This window comes from Ahaetulla prasina, chromosome 5 (assembly GCF_028640845.1).
Source record: "Ahaetulla prasina isolate Xishuangbanna chromosome 5, ASM2864084v1, whole genome shotgun sequence".
In the NCBI taxonomy this organism is placed as follows: Eukaryota; Metazoa; Chordata; class Lepidosauria; order Squamata; family Colubridae; genus Ahaetulla; species Ahaetulla prasina.
Genome location: NC_080543.1, coordinates 91830623 through 91852051, shown reverse-complemented (window position 1 = coordinate 91852051; position 21429 = coordinate 91830623). Strand labels below are relative to the sequence as shown.

Sequence of the window (21429 nt, the reverse complement as noted above, 5' to 3'; positions counted from 1 at the left end):
GGACTATTTGCAGGGTGGTAATTGAGTGAGGCTTCCAAGTGATGTTTAACTGTTCACACAATTGTTGCACGATCTTAGCTGTGAAATGTGAGTCAGAATCAGATGACATACTCTTGGACAGCCCAGACCTAGGAATAATATTTTTAGTAAGACTTTTACTACTTCATGGGCTTTATTAGTCCTGCAAGCAAAAAGCAAAAGCCTCAGGCCATCCTGTGAAGGTATACACTAGTACCAAAACATACTTAAAACCTTGCTTTCTAGGTAATTCAGTGAAGTCTGTTTCCCAAATGGCCCCTGGGTAATTGCTTTTGTTGGAGTCCTAGTGGTGGGCGCCTGGTCACTTTTGGATTATTTCTAGCATAGAATAGACAACAGCTTGGGAGGCAGCAGAATAGAGACCCTTGCCTACTGCATAGCATGTCACAAAATCTACCAGGGCTTTTGCCCCGCTACCATGTATTTGTGATAAAAGAATCCTTAGGAGTGTATTTGGTAGAATAAGTTTGCCCTCTACCCTCCACCACTCATCATTACCCACCCTGACCCAAATTGACTTGGCCCATGCCCTGTCCTTGGGTGTATAAGAGGGTGGAGAAGTAGGTATGGATGGAGAAATTGAAATTAGGGACGCTGTTAATTCTGAATGTTGTAGGGTGGCTTCCTTATCAGCCCTATCTGCAGTATGCTTCCCTTTCACCAACAGTGGTCACCAACTGGTGGTCTGTGGACCACTGGTGGTCTGTGAGAAAATTCTGGTGGTCCACAGAAAAATTATTTGCATTTTTTATATTGAACTAAATACTATTTATCTTTTTAAAAAAAATCATATTAATGGTCCGTGGGATTTACAATTATGAATTTAGTGGTCCCTGAGTTCCAAAAGGTTGGTGACCCCTGACATAAAGAGTATCTTCCTTAGAATGCCCCTTGACCTTTATTTATTTATTTATTTATTTATTTATTTTGTCAAATACATATTAAATAATATGTATAAGTATAAGCATGAATTGAATACATAAAATGAATACAACTAAAGGGAACATTAGGACAGGGACGGTAGGCACGCTGGTGCTCTTATGCATGCCCCCTACAGACCTCTTAGGAATGGGGTGAGGTCAACAGTAGACAGTCTTAGGTTAAAGTTTTGGGGATTTGGGGATGAGACCACGGAGTCTGGTAGTGCATTCCAGGCATTAACAACTCTGTTAATGAAGTCATATTTTCTGCAATCGAGATTGGTGCAGTTCACTTTAAGTTTGAATCTATTGTGTGCTTGTGTATTGTTGTGGTTGAAGCTGAAGTAGTCATTAACAAGAAGGACATTGTAGCAGATGATTTTATGAGCTATGCTCAGGTCATACTGAAGGCGGCGTAGTTCTAAATTTTCTAAATCCAGAATTTCAAGTCTGGTGGCATAAGGTATTTTCTTGCGAGCAGAGGAGTGGAGGACTCTTCTGGTGAAATATTTCTGGACATGCTCTATTGTATTAATGTCCGATATGCAGTGTGGGTTCCAGACAGATGAGCTGTATTCGAGAATTGGTCTAGCAAATGTTTTGTATGTTCTGGTTAGTAATGTAATCTTACCGGAGAAGAAGCTACGCAAGATTAGGTTTACAACTCTTAATGCCTTTTTGGCGATGTTGCTACAATGGGCTTTGGCAGTTAGATCATTTGATATGAGTACTCCAAGGTCCTTGACAGAGTGACAGTCATCTACAAGGTCATGTCCACTCTATGCATCAGTGAGAAACGCAGATTCCTGCATAGTCCCTTGTTTTTCAAGATACCAGTCATTGCTAAAAGACTCATGGGCCTTGAGAGTGGCTGACAATGGAGAAACACACAGTTCTGACCATCGACCGGGAGTTTTCTTTCAGACCACTAGTTCACTCACTAGTCTTCTCCATCCAGGGGACCTCCTCCAGTGATCACTGGTGTCTTCCAATTGATCCAGGTGTGGAATCCTGGATGAGCCCCAGATTGTTGTCCTCAATTTGGGTCTGAGTCCGATGCTGAAGCTGATGAAGAACACCAAACACAAGGTGCAGATTTTGTTTCCTTTTATTGAAGTGCCTCAGCAAAAGGGGTCCCAGGCAGCAAAATGCCAGGACCCAGAACAAAGGATTAAGAAAGTTTTATACAATTTCACTAAAGCAGAAGGCAGCTCAAGGTGGATATATAAGAAATATCATCTAATAAACATTTTAGTAATCTAACAATTTGTTCTATTGGTCTGTAGCCATCCCTATTCCTAAGCCTTGGCTAATGGATGGTCTAGGAGTTCTCTAATACATATTCTATTTGCTCCAGGTGATCCCTATTTCTAACTTATAGATGAGATATGCAGGATGTCTAACTCTTTTTTATAATTATCAGTCCTCTAACTACCTAGAATTGTTACAAAGGTTCAACATGCATATTCTCTGTGAATAAACATTCTTTGTTCTTGCCAGATAGACTCCATAACTACAGGCATCCCAGTTTTCTTTCAAGTGTGTATCATATCCTTGCTTCCTTTTAGCAGACAGTCCATCATTAGCTTGTAATTTAAAAAAAAGCAAACAAATAGTGGAATTTACTTTTCTAGAGTAAAGACTTAGTGGATGTAGTTCAAAAGTACCTTGGACTTCAAGAATGCTGGTATTGGATAAGGTTCCATAGATAGAACTTTCACAAAACAAAAAGCAAAGCACGGAACTTTGAATCATTGAATTCTACAATTGCCAACTATTCTGTAAAAAAAGTAACTTTTTTTTTAAAAGGGGGGAGTTGAGATTCTAATGACTGATTTAGATGATGACTAAATGACTGATTTAGATGATGAATAGAAAGTTGAGGAAAAACTATTCCTGAAGTATTGCTGTTTTAAAGGACAACTGATGATAATTAGGAAATTTCCAACTTTAGTTGGAAAAAGGTTCAGTTGGGACATGTCAAGAAGCTTTGTTCTCTAATTTAAGAACTGCTGACCAAAATGCTGGTTAAATGGTAAAAAAAATAAAACCAAGGTATAAATTTAATGCATAAATAAAAGATAGTCTTGCCTTTAAGAAGAATATGATAATAATCTTCATTAGCATTATTTATTTATTAAATTTATATGCCATCCATATCACTATCCAAAGTATGCAGCTAGTCCTCAGTTTACAATTCTACCACTGAGAGAGAATTTCTGTTGCTAAGTAAGGTGATTAAGTGATTTGCACCCAATTCAATGACCATTTTGCCATGGTTGTTAAGTAAATCACTGCAGTTGGTAAGTGAATCATGCATTTGTTAGGTGAATCTCGTTTCTTCCATTGACTTTGCTTGTTGGAAGCTGGCTTGGAATGTTGCAAATGGTGATCACATGACCACAGGACTTTGCAATTAACACAGTTAATTACTGATGGCTGTCTGGCCTCAGATGAGTTAGAGAGCACTCTAAATCAGGGGTCTCCAACCTTGGCAACTTTAAGCTGGGGGATTCTGGGAATTGAAGTCCACCAGGCTTAAAGTTGCCAAGGTTGGAGACCCCGATCTAAATCATTCCATTCTTTCTTAAATTTTAATTGTCTACCATCCAAGCCCTTTTTGGTTGTTTATTCAATGAATTGCTTTCAGCTCTTCATATTTGAACTGATCTAATTTTGGTTAGTAACTCATCTAAATTCCCATAGGTTCATGCATGTGTCATTAGTGATAATGTCTATATACATTCTCTTCTGTCAGACTCTGTTTTGATTGTCTTCAGTTTTTCAAAATACTGGAAACTTCTCCAATGACTTTTGTCTTCATATTGCAGGTAGGCTTAACAATTTTTTATTCAATGACTGTTCAAACTTAAAGGTGATGAATGAAGGATTTATGACCTGGATTGAAAGTTACAGCAATGGCAGCACCCTCCACAAACACATGATAAACATTCAGGCATTTGATAGTCCATCTGCCTTTACAACTGACTACAGGGAGTCTGCAATTGCCCACACCCACACCCACACACACACACCCGGTTATCTCTCCTCCCATCTCAGCTACCCACCCAGCCCATTGGTGCAAGCAAAGCTGCCACAGCATTGGAGCCTGCACCCACCTCACCAATTCCAGGCGGTCTTGGTTGGTTACAGGGCCCAGCAGCACATGTAAATTGCTCCACTTACTTTTGTATTTTTATGCAGTTACTGACAGCGTGCCTGGCCAATGTAAGGCATGGTCATCACTACAGATGTCAGAGCAACCAATCTGTAGTTGTTCAACTCCTTGATGGAGGATATCTTAGGCACCAGGATGATAGTAGACAACTTGAAGCAAGAAGGGACATAACACATCTCCAGTGATTTATTAAAGATGAGGATGAAGATGGGGACCAGTTGATCAGCACAAACTCTCAAGCAAGAAGTCTTACCTTTCAAGACTTTCAAGCAAGAAGTTTTACCTTCTTACTAATGATAAGAACTTACTAACTGAACATTATTTATTAAAATTATTTCACCTTGTACTTGCTGATTTGTTCTTCTTGTGGTCAAGGATGTTCTTAAATTCTTCTCCAATCTTGCATTCAAATATTTTTCTTCATTTATTCCATCCACCAGTTTTCATAACCATGTTACAACTGGAAAAAAGTCATGGGCGTGACAATGCCTACTTTTGCTCTTAGTGTGATATCTTACACTTTAATATATTATCTAGAGAGGGCATTTCCCCACTTCAATTTTAAGCTATTGGTGGTATTCAAAGACAGATGGAAATGAAGCCAGTTTAATATACCTTTTCAGATATCAATCCCTTATTCTATTCTACCTTGTTTTTTTGGTCTGGACTGTTCTTACCATGGTACTTATCATCAGATCAGTAGATTTCCTGCTTCTTTACCCCACCCATCTTTACAAGAAAAACAAATACTGTTTTTCTGCTGGTGAATCTTCAGATCTGTGATTTCCTTCAATAGATTTTTCCGTGAGACTTCTTCAGCTGAATCCTCCTCATACTTCACATAGACTTATTTCATGCATTCATTCAGTAAAATCAGTAAAAATATAAGAAAAGACCTTGGTATTATCATTCTTGTAGTCATATTGGCTAGTAAGAGAAATTGGCAGAACTTTTATCATTTCAACTGTTTTAAAAAATACCAGACTTCTACAAAAGATGTTGGTTATTTTAGGTGATTCAGAAGAAGGCAACTCAGCAAACCAGTAACCAGAGATGGGGGAAATGTTCTTGCCATAGCACACCTTGCAGTAACCCATTGGGGTGATAGCATTTGCCCACAATGAAATGCAGTACCACAGAGAGACTGAATAGCAGCAGCTGTACTGCCACATATTGAAAAAACACTACTTTGGATCTGTAATGAAGGATAAAGTTTGTCTTCAGTGGATTAAGGAAGGTAGACAATGGCATTCCTGACTTTGAGAAATGATAGTCCATACTATGCTGTGATAACCTAGTAATTCAAATGGTTCTTTACGGTTATGGCATCTCTTTGGAATCACCAATAACTTTCTTGCTGTAACTTTTGCCCCACCAGAAAATGACCATTGGACTCTAAAGAGCCTCTCTTCCATTCTACTGAGAAAGTTCCTGTCAACATCCAGCTTCAGTATCCAAATAAAAGTCCAGGATCATTTCAGTTCTGAAAAGCTTACTGTTTATTGAATATACATAGCATGGTAATAGAAAGGTAAAACTAGCTCTGAATTTCTAAGGCACCAGTTCACAGTATTAAACCATGAATTTCTCAGCCCAACCCCCACCATGTAAAAAAGTTCACTTTGTTATGGGAACCATCTGTCTTCTTTTTCACACCTGTTGATACGACCTTGAAAAGTGTCCAGACTCTCACATGCTTCCGTGGAACAGCAGAAGTTTTGTTTCTCCAAACTAACCCTTTCATAGTAAACACCCATCCCCCCCCGACTCTAATGACAAGTTGACACGAAGAGGCACATAGCTGCCCATGTTTCATTCTTGACAGATCCCTCAGAATCAGGATCTGAATATGATGGACAGGAAGCTATCATCTAAAGACATGGGTCACTGTGGACACAAAGGGAAGCCCTTTAGTTTAAAGAGGATCTGTCATCCCTCCAAATCTACCTTTCGTAATAGGACATTTTCTTTCCTTATGGGAAGACATACTGTATCTTTTGAAGAGTTTATTTGTTGGCAAAACAACTCAGACCTATACAGACCTATCCAAAGAGCTAATACATCTTCTGTTTCTACCAGCTCCACCCACAAAAGGAAAAAAAAACAGCTGAGCATTTAGCATGCTACAATATGGTTTATGTTTGTTTAGTCATTATACATGATTAGTACATGTAATAAATATATTGCATATAGTCATTGATCTTTAAGAAGACAGACATCCTAAAATGTCTCATGGTGGAAATCTGCATCAGTGCCTTTCAAATTAAGAGACTGTGATTTGCATGTCTGGTGATGGCTTTTCCTGTCAGATACCAGACACTGAAGGGACAGTCAGCTCCACCAAAGCAAAAACAAAATGTATAGAAGTAGGTGAAATGTATATTATATTACAGAAACCATTGAGGCATATTGTCTGGATATACTCATAGACAGTAATACTGAAAGATGCGAGCAGATCCCTTATGCCTCTGGATCCCTTATGCCCTTATACGATCAAGCTGAAGCCGAGATGGAAATAGCTCTGGCTGATGACTTACGTCAGGATCTAGATGGAGGAAGTGCTCCAGTAGTGGGATTCAAATCCCATTGCTACTGGTTCGCTTGTGGGCACTTGCGCATGATGCTTCTGCGCCTGCGCAGATAAGTTCGGGCGGGTGGACCTCCCACCACTGCCGCTACTAGTTCACCCATCCAGGGCGAACTGGTAGCAACCCACTACTGAAGTGCTCCTCTCCTTTGCACAATAAGACCTCTCTGCAGAGGCCTTCACCATCAACCAAGGTATCTTTGTGAACCTCCTGTAAAGGCTGGGAGTATAAAGAAGGAACTTCTAAGTTAGAGATGGCTGTAAAGCACTGGGAAGCAGTATATAAGTCTAAGTGCTATTAATGATCCCATTTACTGAGCATGGAAGAGTAGGCAAGGCTGCTTTTATATGTGCAGTCCTACAAGTCCTTTCTCATGCTATATAGTATCTACATGAAATCACTGGGAAAGTTTATATATAGATTTGAAATGAGGTATTTTCAATAGGCTGATGAACCAAGTTTTATGTCACTGCTCCAGGGCCAGCCGAGAGAGTCTGGCCTGGAGCAAGTTTGTGAAAGTCAAAATAAACTGAAATGAAATTCCTGCAAGGTCTTGCTATTTGTAGATTATCCATTTGTATTGAAAACCAATCATTTTTTGAAACAGTGGCACTGTAAAAAAAGATTCTTGATTATGTTCTTTTGAATTGCACATATGGAAAATAACCCCATGGATTTCTTTAAACATAGGCAAGCAAAATATTGTTGTTCAAAAATTAGCCTATTTGACAAAATGAACTCAGTTAACCTAAGTTTTTGTTATGTACACACAACGTAATGACTTCCCTCACATATGCTTTTGCAAGGCTGATGAGTATATATAAACAACTCAGTATGAAAAACAATTTGAGCTGAAAAAGAAAGTTTAGTCACTAGTCTGTTGAGAGTTACAACATTAGGACTTAGGCAGAGCTTTAGGGCAGTCACTAATCTTTGTCCCACAATACATAATGTAACTTTAATTAGCAGATGTATAATAAAAAAAAATCAAAAGCAAAATTATAACAGAATTAGTCTCTGCCTTATACTCACAGTACATATAAACATCTTTTTTATAATCCTGTAAATATTCTATATAAGAATTTTCAATGTTTTACAATACTGCTTATATTTATATTATTTTTAAATTGCTAATTCATTACCAAAATTTCACACACAAACATCTAAAGCAGTACAACATTCTCAACATCTTTATTTCATTGATAAGGCCTTGATAATTAGGACATCAATGATGCTGTTTTTATGTTTCTCTCTCCATTATTCTGAACTTTTAAAAATCTAATCTTTTGGTAAAAGCCAAAGATGGACCATCTAGTTTTCATATGATTTGTATATGGGATTTAAAACATAGAATAATAGAGTTAGAAGGGACCCTGGAAGTTTTCTAGCCTGACCCCCTGCTCAAGCAGGAGACCCTATATCAGTGATGGCTAACCTTTTTGTTGCCAAATGCCGAAAGTGTGCCCACGCACCTATAATACAATGTACATGTGACCCCCTTGTTTCCCCATGCATGCGTGTGACCCCCCCGTGCACCCCCACCCCCACCCATGCGTGCGCGACCCTCCCCGCATGCACCCTGCACCCATGAATGTGCATGCAACCCCGTGTGTGCGCCCTGCCTCCCATGCATGCGCGCACATCTCCCGCATGCACCCTGCCCCTGAGCATGCGCAGCAGAGACCCGAAACCCAGCTGGATGGCAGGAGGTGCATGCACATGCTGTTGTCCAGTTTCTTTTTGAAAGCCTTCAGTGATGGAACATCCGCAACTTCTGAAGGCAAGTTATTCCATTGGTCAATTGTTCTCACTGTTCAGATATTTCTCCTTAGTTTTAGGTTGCTTCTCTCCTTGATTAGTTTTCAACCATTGTTTTTTGTCTTCCCTATTGGTGATTTAGGGAAATAGTTTGACCCCCTGCTCTATGTAGGAATCCCTCAAATATTGGACCAGTGCTATTATGTCCCCCCTACCTGAAGCCTCTCTCAAATACCAAATATGTTGGTAAATACAACCTAATAATGATGGCCCTGGCCAAAACTGTTGCTCAAAAATACATGTTCTCTTGATTTTTTTAAAATTTCTTTTTGTCACAACAGTATACATAAACAATTGTCATAGATAAAACAACGTATCTTGAACAATATATTCAACAATATATATATTTTATATATATATATTTTATGTAATCAAATTTACCTGGGAAAATTTTCTCCATGTAAAGCTCTTTCTAGTTGACTGCCAGGTTGACTGCCAGCTCTCCTCAGAAAAAAAAGATGATTGCTAGGTAGTACACTAGTCCTCCACTTACAACCGTTCTTTTAGTGGAAAAAAACTGACTTATGACTGTTTTATGGTCATGTGATCAAAATTCAGACACTTGGTAACTGACTAATATTCATGATGACTGCAGTGTCCTGGGGTAATGTGATCACCTTTTGCAATGTTTTTTTGTTTGTTTACATTTATATCCCGCCCTTCTCCGAAGACTCAGGGCGGCTTACAGTGTGTAAGGCAATAGTCTCATTCTATTTGTATATTTACAAAGTCAACTTATTGCCCCCCCCCCAACAATCTAGGTCCTCATTTTACCTACCTTATAAAGGATGGAAGGCTGAGTCAACCTTGGACCTGGTGGGACTAGAACCTGCAGTAATTGCAGGCAGCTGTGTTTTAATAACAGGCTTCTTACAGCCTGAGCCACACCGCGGCCCTGACAAGCAAAACCAATAGGAAAGCCTGATTCACTTAACAGCGTGGTTCCTAAATTAACAACTGCAGTGATTCAGAACTGTGGCAAGAAATGGCGTGAATTGGGGCAAATTTCATTTAACAACTCTCTCACTTAGCAACGGAATTTTGAGCTTAATTCTGCTCCTAAATCAAGGACTACCCATGAGGTTCTTTCTCAGAGTTGTAACAGTAACAGTAACAGAGTTGGAAGGGACCTTGGAGGTCATCCAGTCCAACCCCCTGCTCACGCAGGAGACCTGTTAAAGATTCAAACCACCAAATTCCTGACCTTTCTGAGTGTCTTAGCCACTGAGTCACCAAGTCAGGCACCTAGTCAGGAGCTTGTGGATTGGTTTCAAACATTTCGTTATCAAGCTAGGTAACATCTTCAGCAGAGTTTAGGGGATGGCAGTGTCAAAAAAACTGACACAGCAGAAGTGTTATACCTAGCCTGGTACCGAAACGTTCAGAAACCAACCCACAAGTTCCAAAAATGAACCTTCACCCTTATCCTACACCCGAGCTACAGATATTCGCCACTATGGGAAGACTACCTGGGTAGTAAAGATAGGTATTCAGAATACACATAGCTCAATCCTACCACCTAGTGGTTGTCTGAAGTTTTGAAGCCAGGTACATATGGCACCGTTGTTCGAAACGTACACGTTTACAATCTGTATTTATTGCACCTGTTTCTCCTACTGCCATTTAAAGTCTACTGACTTAAAGACACGTTGTACTTTCAAATATTAATTAATTATTTTTTTTTTTTAAAAAAGACACATAGGTCGTGAGCTATGTTAGAGATAACGGGATGCACGGCGGAACAAGAAGCTGTTGGAAAATTAACGGGGGAAAGAAAACAGGAGGATGTACTTCCGGCGCTCTAAAGAACTACTTCCTCCCCCCACTTTCATTGATCGCCTCAGAGAGCGGAAGTGTTTTTGTTTTGGTGCCGCTGGGTAGTGTGGGAAGGCCGGTGTCGTCGGTGCTGGAGCCCTGGAGGTGGGAGAGGTCCGGAGGGAGGCAGCCCGCCGCGCGTCCTGCTCGCTCGCCTGGGACAAGGACCGGGGCCCGCGGAACGTGGCGGTACGTCCTTCGCCTCGCGCCCTTGGAAGCGCTTCCATCTCCCGAGCGGCCCGCGTTGATGGCTTTGTAGTCCTGGACTAAGCTGGCCTGAAAGGCAGCCTTGATCCTGGAGCTTTCCTGCCTACCCGCCTTGGAGAGAGGGGAAAAAAACCGGGAGCCGAGTTGGCTTCGTTCGGCTTCCCTTTGGCCAACCTGGATCCAGAGTGCGTGTGTGGGGGGTGGAGGTGGGGAGTAGATGGAGCGGCATCAGGGGCCGATTTCCACAGGCTCCCTCGGACTTTCTCTCTTTCTCTCTCCGTTTCTTAATGCTACGTGTTTTTTTTTTAAACTGTAAACGGGCGATTTCCAGCAGCTCCCTCAGACTCTGCCTGTCGCCTTTTCTTAAAAGGACGCTACATTTCAAGTTCTAAATGGGCTGCGAGCATCCTAATTCTCGGGGGTGGGGAAGAGGTTTGTAGAGGCCGGGCTCTTAGCTTAGTGACCCCTGGGACTCAGCCGGTAATTGCGTCTCCAGGGCGAGCCTCCCTGGCACCAGCTGCTGGCTCGCTTGAGGTTCTTGTTTTTTTTAAAACAAAACACACAAAAAAAACAAGTTAATTGTAAAGCTGCCTGCTGTGGCCTGACATCCAACTTAAGTAGTTTGTTTATTTATTTAAATAATATATATATATATAAGTATAAGCATGAATTGAATACATAAAATGAATACAATTGAAGGGAACATTAAGGCAGGGACAGTAGGCACGCTGGTGCTCTTATGTTTATCTCTCTCTCTCTCTTTTTAAAAAAATTGTTCTGTTTTCCTGTTTGCTGTTCTTGCAATAGGAATAGAATAGATAGGAGCTGGCTGAAATTTATCAGGCTGGCCGTGTTTTTCGATTAATTGTATTTCTTGGAGAGTTGAGTGTGGCTGTCTCACAACTAGCTTTTATGCTGGCATGAATTCTGAGGTCTGAAATCTGATACTTCTAACACAGTGTTTCTCAACCTGGATAGCTTGAAGGTGGGTGGATTTCAACTCCCAGAATCCCCAAAGGTTGAGAAACACTGATCTAATGCATCACATTTGGGAAGATGGCCTAGGGCAGATTTTTTTCTATCTCTTCAGATCCCAGACCACTTCAACCTGCCCATAAGGCCCCTTTTAAAGATTTTATATATATATAAAACCCGAATAACCAAAGACCTACATATATGTGTGTGTGTGTGTGTGTGTGTGTGTATATATGTATATGTATATGTATATATATGTGTATATATATGTAGGTCTTTGGTTATTCGGGTTTTCTCCTGCGTAAAATTGGAAGTGTCTTGGCGACGTTTCGACGAAGTCCCATTCGTCATCTTCAGGCTAGGTGTTTACAGCTTCGTGTTTCTAGGAGAAATGTGTGATCGCAGCATTATAAATGAAGAAGCATTATGTGATGTTCAGATCCCCAACTTAAATGATAACATTTGCTGAGAAGGAAAAGAAATCAAGTTAGGATTTGAACATTTTAAAATTAAAATTATACAGCAATGGCTACTTTGGATTGACTTCTGGCATCTATAAATAATTATCTTGTTTTTTTCCTTTGGCTTAAGTAGGGCAGAATTATGGGAGTAATTGAAAGTTTAGATTTGATTCAATCCTTTTTTGCTAATATATTGTGAGATAGAATATTCTTTTCTCCCTCTAATTTAGTTCTTGAAATTTGCTTTGGAAAATTGGAAGAGCTTATGAAGAAGATATGAAAAGCATGAAAAATCATTTGGTCATTTTTCTGATGTTTAATTTTAGTAGCACAATCTTAAGCTTAATTAAATTAACTCAACCTAATTTAGTTGTGGCATTTAATTTGTTTAAATTTTACTTTGTTTTATTATATTTTGTTTTATATGAACATAAATAAGTAATTCATTTTGCTGAAGATGTAACTTGATGTACATATGAACATAAATTTTGCTCAGTTTAATTTAGAACAAACTTTATCTTGTCCACATATTTTCTTGGAAATGCATATGTATTATTTTAGGATCAGGTTCTGTTGAATTCACTTATTCCTAGATAAATATGTATGTCATTGGGACTTAATATAATGTAACTTGACTATGCTTTTTTGTCCTTAAATAGCTTAAGTTGTGGCATTTAATTTGTTTAAATTTTACTTTGTTTTATTATATTTTGTTTTATGTGATATCATTTTTCATGGGATGTTTGGATTTTGGTTAAGTTGAATATTTCAAAAAGTGATTTAAAGGTTAGTCTAACATCTAAAAGTCTGCTAGGTTTTCATGAACAATTCTATGTTTGATAAAAAATCTGCAAGCCTGTAATTCATCTATTTCATTTTTATTTTTTTAGATTTTGGGTTCTTCTGAAAAAACACTGGAACTCATCTCGCTTGCTTGTGATCCTACTATAATCTGCAATTTGTCTGAAGGCCATAGCTCTAGAAAAAATATTTCCTTTTCTGCTTGTAAAAACTAATTCCTCCTATAGCTTTAAAATTCATCTGGAGAATTCATATTTTATGTTCCTTGAGATTGGAATATTCAAGTACATTTTTTCAGATTAGACAGACATCATAACAGTAGAAGAAATAAGACCTGTTCTATAACCATCAATGTAATTTTAGGAACCCATTAAAATGGACATTTATATTAGAAAGGGGACCATTTTTTACCAGTGCCTGCAATATAGATAAGCCACTTACTTTTCTTGCAGTATTTATTTAGTATTATTATTGTTGTAGTTATGGCAGCTGCAACAATAGTTCATGATACTTCTGAAGCTGTAGAGCTTTGTGCTTCATATGGCTTATACCTTAAACCCATCACAAAAATGAGTATCAGTGTGGCACTTCCACAGTTAAAACAGCCAGGGAAATCTATTTCCAACTGGGAGGTAATGGAAAGGCTAAAAGGAATGGTGCATACTCATCAATTCTCAACACTACGGATTTCTAAAAGCACAATGGATTTCATCCGATTTGAAGGAGAAGTAGAAAATAAGAGTTTAGTTAAATCCTTCCTGGCATGTCTAGATGGCAAAACTATCAAACTTAGTGGCTTTTCTGATATTTTAAAAGTGCGTGCTGCAGAATATAAAATTGATTTCCCTACACGACATGACTGGGATTCTTTTTTCCGTGATGCAAAAGATATGAATGAAACTTTGCCAGGGGAAAGACCAGATACTATCCATTTGGAGGGCTTACCTTGCAAATGGTTTGCATTAAAAGACTCTGGCTCAGAAAAACCAAGTGAAGAAGCTCTCATTAAAGTATTCAGCAAATTTGGAGAAATACGTAATGTGGATATACCAATGTTGGATCCATATAGGGAAGAAATGACTGGCAGAAACTTTCATACATTCAGTTTTGGAGGCCATTTGAATTTTGAAGCCTACGTTCAATATGAAGAATATGCAGGTTTCATCAAGGCTATGAATGCTTTGCGAGGGATGAAGTTGATGTACAAAGGTGAAGATGGCAAAGCAGTGGCTTGCAACATAAAGGTGATGTAGTGCTGAACTCTTCTTCGTTTTTAAAGAATCACTCAATTTCAGGCAAATATTCTGCTAATTTCTATTTAGAAACTATTTTTACTCCTTGGGGTGAAAAGAATAGAATGCTGCAACATATTTTAGCAAATCTTCAAAATTACTTATCAGATATATGTATATTAGCTTTCTGCAAATAACCTAGCAGGTATCAGTTAAATTGCAAGAGATAGTAGAGGGAGTTTATAACTTTATAAATGGTAATGTTCCAAATTCAAATTATAATAAAATACATATTACTAAAATACACTGTCATCAGTTAACTATAAGTTTAGGAAATGCAAGTGAAGCAAAAAGTGTATTTTTCTAAGGAAGATAGTTTAAAATACTATTGATAAATATCCATCTTGTAATGAACATAAATCCATTGGGCCATTCCTTTGAATATTTGCTTTTTATATTTTTCCCCTGTGGGCACACTTACAGGCAAAAGGGAAAAGCAATAACGGAATAAATGAGAAGTGGGGAACACTCTTCAGCTAGCAATCATAACTTATTTATTTAGCCTTCTCATGACTTGGCAAGAGAGCTGTGCAAATGATATAATGTCTTTGGAAGGTCAGAGCAAATTTTTTTAGCTTTCTACCCAAGAGTTGAAAAAAAAATTTTTTTCAACTCTTGGGTAGAGTTGAAATGTGTACCTTACACATTGGAGAGGCTTATTTGGTCTTAAAAGCCTTCCATAGCAAAAAAAAATTGACCTACGGTAATTTTCTTTGAAGACTCTAGAGGTTTTATGACATGAAGATGGTGCTTTAAGCTTTTGCACCTTAAGGCACTTATTTTGTCATCTGAAACTTTCCCAACGTTGCAGAAAAGGCAAAATGTCACATCTCCTATTTCAAGGTTGTATGTTTGAGATTGCTGTAGGAATACTATGGTACTGGGTGATTCATGAGTTATGTATGCTGTATGGAAGTAGACAAAAATAATTTTGTGAAGAATTGCCTCTATATGAGATGGACAGCACATAAATCTAATACATAAGTGAATAGTAATGCTACATAAATAGGCATTTCCCATTGAATAGCTCAAGGGAGCCTCTTTGCCAAATGCACATTTGCCAGTAGTTTAAAATTTATATGAGAAACTCAGCCATGGTAGTTATCGCACTTGAATTAGAGGTTATCTTTCTGTGTTTAGATTGTTTGCAGACATTTGCAGTTCTTCAAAAATTACAGATAGTTTTCATTTAATGTTAATTGGGAATGGAAACTCCATTATTGAGTGATATAATGTTAAAAAAACATGACCATGACACTTAGTGACAGCAGTTCTGGCAGTCTTTGTTGTATAGTTAAGTGGGCACATGATCACAATTTGCAAATTACTGCCAGCTTCCACATTGATTTTTCTTGTTAGAAACTGGTAGAGAAGGTTGCAAATAGTGACCATAGAATGTTGCAATGGTCAAAAATATGAAGACCAGTCATAATTAATGGACAATGGTTCAGCACCACCGAACCTTTGAGCACTTGCTGAACAAGTCATTAAATGAGAGTCATCTGGACTCAATTGCAAATTCCACTAAATTCAACAGAATTTAGAATTTAGTTTGCAGACAGATTATTTGATAGATCCACATGTTAAGACCACAGTAGCAGGCATGCATGACAAGGCCTTTTCTACAGTGGCCTCATTCTTAGCTTCATAGTTTTATTAGAGACTTGGCTGTGCTCAAATGGATTGTAAAAGGCAGTATATTTCAATCCATTATTAAATTTCTGGATGGTACTCTGTATAATTTAATGTTTTAATTAAAACTATTTTTTTATTTTAGTTGGAATTATATTTGAGGCTGATTTATTTGATCTACATATAATAAATTTCTATTTCAAATCCCTATTTTATATGACATATTGATAATTTAGAAATAGTTCAAAATATTAAAAACTTTTCCAGCTATTTGGAGTACCATTAAAATAGATGGAGGCTAATGGAGCAATTAAAAAAGGAATAAAAAGTGCTCTGTTAAGAAAATCAAGGTTTCTCTTTCCCCACAGTAAATATTTTATTTATTTATTTATTTATTTATCACATTTATATACCGCCCTATCTCCCTAGGGACTCAGGGCGGTTCACAGGCACGTAAAAAATACATATAAATACAAACTAAAATAACAGTTAAAAAACTTATTCTACATGGCCGAATTATTAAAAAGCAATATAAATAATAAAACCCATTAAAACCAGTATAAATTTAAAATCTAATCCAGTCCTGCGCAGATAAATAAATGTGTTTTAAGCTCGCGACGGAAGGTTCGGAGGTCCGGAAGTTAACGAAGTCCTGGGGGGAGTTCGTTCCAGAGGGTGGGAGCCCCCACAGAGAAGGCCCTTCCCCTGGGTGTCGCCAGACGGCACTGGCTAGCTGACGGCACCCTGAGGAGTCCCTCTCTGTGAGAGCGCACGGGTCGGTGAGAGGTATTCGGTAGCAGTAGTAGTGCTTGTTAATTTAATTGATTATAAATATCAAGGGAGTCTCTAACCATTTATGTAATGTCTATTGATTGAATAGTTTAACTGCAAAAGGATTATTTTCATAGTATTGTTTAAAATTCTCTGTCCTGCTTTGACTTAGTTCAGAGTAGTACTATATTAATCCAGGTTCAGAAAGACTCTTCACTGACCTGTGGTTATTAACTTCAATAAAAATGTTTTTTCCTACATCTGTAAAAGGTTTCATTTGATTCCACAAAACACCTGAGTGATGCATCAATTAAGAGACGTCAGCTTGAAAGACAGAAGCTCCAAGAGCTTGAAAAACAAAGAGAAGAACAAAAACGTAAAGAAAAAGAAGCAGAGGAAAGACAAAAAGAGGAAGAAAGGTAGGTGTCATTCTTCCATAGGAAATATTATAAATATTAGATTATAAACTTTGCCAAATCTAGAAAAATGCATTTATATGTATATTGGGGATGGTGTCTGTGTTTGTAAACCATAAAGATATTTCAAACTAATTTATATTTCATGAGATTTGTAGGAAAGTATATTTCCAGGTATTGTAATTGGCCAATTTCAGATCTAATTTAATATGTTAGAAAAATTCTATGCATCCGTCAGCTATCAGTATAAAACAATATTAGCTTTTGCACATTAAAATAAAGTAAATCTATCTCAGCAAAGAAATATATCTCGGTGTACCAGATATTTTCTTATAAGTAACCTGATATGTTAAATCTAAATTGATTTCTATCATTCATATGCATGTATTTAAAGTATTATAAAGTTCTCTGAGGTCTATTGTTGAACATATTCAGACTATAGAAGCCTCCAATCTTTCATAAGGCTAGTTTTGAGAATAGTTCCATTGGGATTCCATCTTGTAAGTGGCATGAAAAGTGTTCATATTCTCTAATTTTTACCTATTTGTCATATATATGTGTGTTCATGTTTAGGGATGGAGAGATTTAAATAAAATGCAAATTCAAATATAAAATCATGAGAAATGCAAATTCTTGATGTTATTTGCAGAAATGTTATAATACATTGGTTCTCACCATATTTTCTTTAGTAGAAAAACAAGAAGTCTGTATGCCTTGGACTAGACATGCAGCAATTTGCTTTTATATGCATTTTGCTTTATTATGTATTGCTTTATTATGTATTTGGTTTGATATAAAACGTATAAAAAGATGTAAAATTGGGACAGTTCAATTAAGGCCGGTAAAATAATTTTACATTACTTTAGCCTTCAAATGAATATGTTTGAATTTCATATATAAGTAAACATGAACACCTGAAATTGTAATGTCATATGCCTTTCTAGGAAACAGAAAGAACTTGAAGAATTAGAAAGAGAGAAAAAAAGAGAAGAAAAATTGAGGAAGAGAGAGCAGAAACAAAAAGATCGTGAAATACGCCGAAACAAGAAAAGACTTGAAAAACTTCAAGCTGAAGAGCAAAAAAAATTGCAGGAAAAAATAAAACTAGAAGAGAGGAAGCTTCTTTTAGCTCAAAGAAATCTTCAGTCCATTCGACTAATTGCTGAACTACTGAGCAGAGCCAAGGTAGCTCTTTTTTTAAGTTTTCCATACAAAAATGCCCTGCAGCCCAAGAAAAGAATATTTGTGATGGCGTATTGTAAATATGTACTTACAATTTAACTAAAGATACGCATATCATTTATCAGATGCTTCTGATTTCCTGTTTTTTTCCAGTTGTTGTATAAGTCAGTTACTGATTTATATGTCATCACTGGGCTTTTTCTCTAGGCTAACTCTCCTGTCTCCTTTTTCCTCTTTCTTGTTTGGAGGATTAATATGCCAGTTGTGTTATCCTATATTACAAAATCAATCCAATTAAAAGTGGAGGAGCAAAAGAGACAGACATCAGGATTGGATATCAAGATCCTTTCTCTTCCAAAATTTCCATTGTCTCAGTTTCCTCAACTGTGGTCAACAAAACTACTTGTTTGAGTACAATACACAAGGGTTCAACCCATTTTATAATCTTGTTATTACATTAAGGACTTTGGGGTTGAGGGCTTTGGTTTAATTTGTCAGCTTCATTGTATCACATTGTCCCTACTTTAGGATATGAATACTATAATGGTAATACATGAAGTATTGAAATTCTAGCAATGCCTTCTAACAATTTTGTCAGGGAGAATAAATCCACTCAGGTAACCTAGTGATCTCCCTGGATTGGAGATTTCTTCAGGTAAAAGTATATGGAGTTAATAAACTTTTAATCTGATGTCTGAGGTTGATTCATGTTAATTCATGTTAATTCCTAGGCACTGCTTTAGGTTGATCTATCTCAGGAGCAATTGAACTTTATTAAAACTTTACACAAGGGGTCAAACTCAAGGCCCGGGGGCTGAATCTGGCCCACGGGGTGCTTAGATCTGGCCTGCGGGGCTGCCCTGGAAACAGCAAAGGACCAGCCCATGTTGCCTCTACCAGTGAAAACAGAGCCCTGCATGGCTCTCCCGAGCTCTGTTTTCACTGGTAGAGGGTTGCAGGAGGCCATCACAGCCGAAAATGAGCTTGGGAGCCCGTTTTCACTGGGAAAGTGCCCCCCCCCCAGTTGAGCTTGCCACGCTGACACAGGTCCCCCATTCAAGATCAAATACAGCCCTGATGCAGCCCTCAATTAAATTGAGTTTGACACCCCTGCTTTACACATTCCACATTAAAAAAAACCTTTTTAGATTTACTAAATAAATATGCTTTTGTCTATTACATTCTCTGTCTTTTTTTTTTTTTTTTGAACTGATGCAAAGTTGATTTTATTATGGAATGTATATATTTCTTTTTCTTCAATATTGGTAGGCAGTAAAGCTTTTGGAACAGGAACATAGTGAGGAAAAAATCCGCCTTCAGCAGCTGGAAGAGAGGAGAAAACTACAAGAGGCAGAGCTCCGACGAGTAGAGGAAGAAAAAGAAAGAGCTCTTGGACTGCAGAAGAAAGAAAGGGAATTACGAGAGAAATTGCTCAACAACCTTATGAGCAAGAAATTGGAAATAATTCCTGTGAAAATGTACGACCCTAATACAGTGCAGTCTCCCACTTGGAAAAACCTTACGAGTGTTCCCCACTGCATCACATCTACCTCAGTACAGTCCATCTTGTCCCAACCACTCCACATTTGTCAAAGCAGCATAGCAGCTAATGAAAGTTTCCCTCATCCAAAGTACTTAAATGGGAGCTTCCACGAGGAAGGTTTTCAAGACACTATGATCAATGTTTGCAACAAAGATAAGGTTTCTGACGAAAGTAGTTTGGATGTCCTTTCCACTATACCTGCAAATCAGCAACACAATAGCACATTGGATCATGAGAAGATCCTTCATAAGAACTCCCTCTCAGAACAAGGCAAATGCAACAGAGAGCCAAGCAAGGGGAGAAGTCATTCATATAAAGATAGAGACGTTTGTAATCACCAGAGTAAAAATAAAATTGAAAAAAGCAGACACAGAAGAGACTTAAGTAGTGAGGATGAGAAATGCAGAAAAGAAAGGCGTCCTTATAAAAAACATTCGAGAAAGAGTAGCAGTCCTCACCAGAGGAGCCCAGATTTGGAATATACCCGAGAGAGACAGACATTTAGTAGCGACAGAGATCAGGATAAAAGAGGCCGCAGCCGCAGCCACAAGAGCACCGGGAAGAAACAGAAACATCGGAAAAGATCTTTGAGCAACCAAAGAAGCACTTGGAGTAGGTAATAGAGGAGTTATCTTTTTCTAAGGGCTATTTTGGAAAAAGAACTGCAAAGATCTCTGCTTTGTCTGTCTCGCAGAGAGAAAGGAAACTGATTTTTTTACTTGAATGATTTGCAGAATTAAAAAATTAATAACCACCCTTTTCAAAACATATCTTTTTGTAACTTAATTGTCAATGGTTTCTTGGCTGTTGATTTTAATTGTTCTTGCTCACATTGAAACTGTGATAGCCAGATTAGTTTCACTTATTTCCAGTATCCAGTTGGGTTCATTTTAGTTGGTAATGACTGTAATCATAGCAGTTTCTGTTTAGATATAGGCATGTGTATGTTTCTAATAAGAAATGTAAACTTGATGAGTTACTACATACTTGATTCGTTAGAACTCGGTAATTCCATGCAGGACTTTTTTGCTATCTCGACTGGTGCTAGATGCAACCATATTTTTATATAGTGCTGTGATGCCTTCTTTGCTATTTTTGCCAACTGCATTATTTCCTTGACCTTGAATGGTCATGTTGTTTATTTTTTTACAGGTTTTGAAGCTCTGTTCCATTTCAAAGCAAATATTCAGGATTTGGGTGGGAAGGAGACTTCCAAGAAAGTAGATTATAAAATTTCTAATGTATCAATATTTGATTCCCCCCCCCCTTAAATGCAGTTTTGAGGCATCTATATTTGAAAGAAGGGCTTTTCAGCTAAGTAATATATATGTGTGTAATGTTCAGGTTCAGAGTTATATTTTCACCCTTTATAACATCTTTGCTTCGAGAAATGAAGCTCAGGAATTTATCCAAAATATTTTCATAGTGCAAACCAGCTTTCTTACCATTTAATGGTAAAACTGCAAAAGCCATTGCCAGTGAATACAAACTGCTTTGTGTCTGGAAATAATAAAGATCTATACATACTCCATTAAATCTGACTTTGTGTTTGAAGTATTACTGACTTCTGCAGAACGCTTAACAGAAATTGGAAATTTGCTGTATTTATACTTCTTTATTTGTAAAATAATTTGTACAGTATGGTATTGGCTTCACTTAGTTATGAAAAAGGTTTCAGCTTGCAGGAGCTCTTGAATCTTAGAAATGTCATTGGATGGGGAGATCAAATGTTAATTCTTCAGGAATTAATTGAGCTGCTGAAAATCAGCCATTTGGCAATATAATCTAAGA

The 21429-nt window shown here is 37.7% G+C and overlaps 1 protein-coding gene across 1 annotated transcript; it reads left to right on the top strand.

Moving 5' to 3' along the window:
• The first annotated feature begins 10378 nt into the window (after nucleotides 1-10378).
• AKAP17A (A-kinase anchoring protein 17A) lies at nucleotides 10379-21193 on the top strand. Its single transcript, XM_058186524.1, has 5 exons — nucleotides 10379-10547; nucleotides 12892-14046; nucleotides 16768-16916; nucleotides 17858-18098; nucleotides 19365-21193. Exons 2-5 carry the CDS (start codon nucleotides 13285-13287, stop codon nucleotides 20256-20258), a joined length of 2046 nt encoding a protein of 681 aa, XP_058042507.1. The 5' UTR covers nucleotides 10379-10547; nucleotides 12892-13284; the 3' UTR covers nucleotides 20259-21193.
• The last annotated feature ends 236 nt before the right edge of the window (nucleotides 21194-21429 follow it).

Excerpts from the sequence above, each read along its gene's own strand:
- AKAP17A (XM_058186524.1), top strand. The coding sequence starts at position 13,285 with ATGGCAGCTGCAACAATAGTTCATGATACTTCTGAAGCTGTAGAGCTT. Across the intron at positions 14,047-16,767 it reads CAGTGGCTTGCAACATAAAG|GTTTCATTTGATTCCACAAA; the intron begins GTGATGTAGTGC and ends CATCTGTAAAAG. Across the intron at positions 16,917-17,857 it reads AGACAAAAAGAGGAAGAAAG|GAAACAGAAAGAACTTGAAG; the intron begins GTAGGTGTCATT and ends ATGCCTTTCTAG.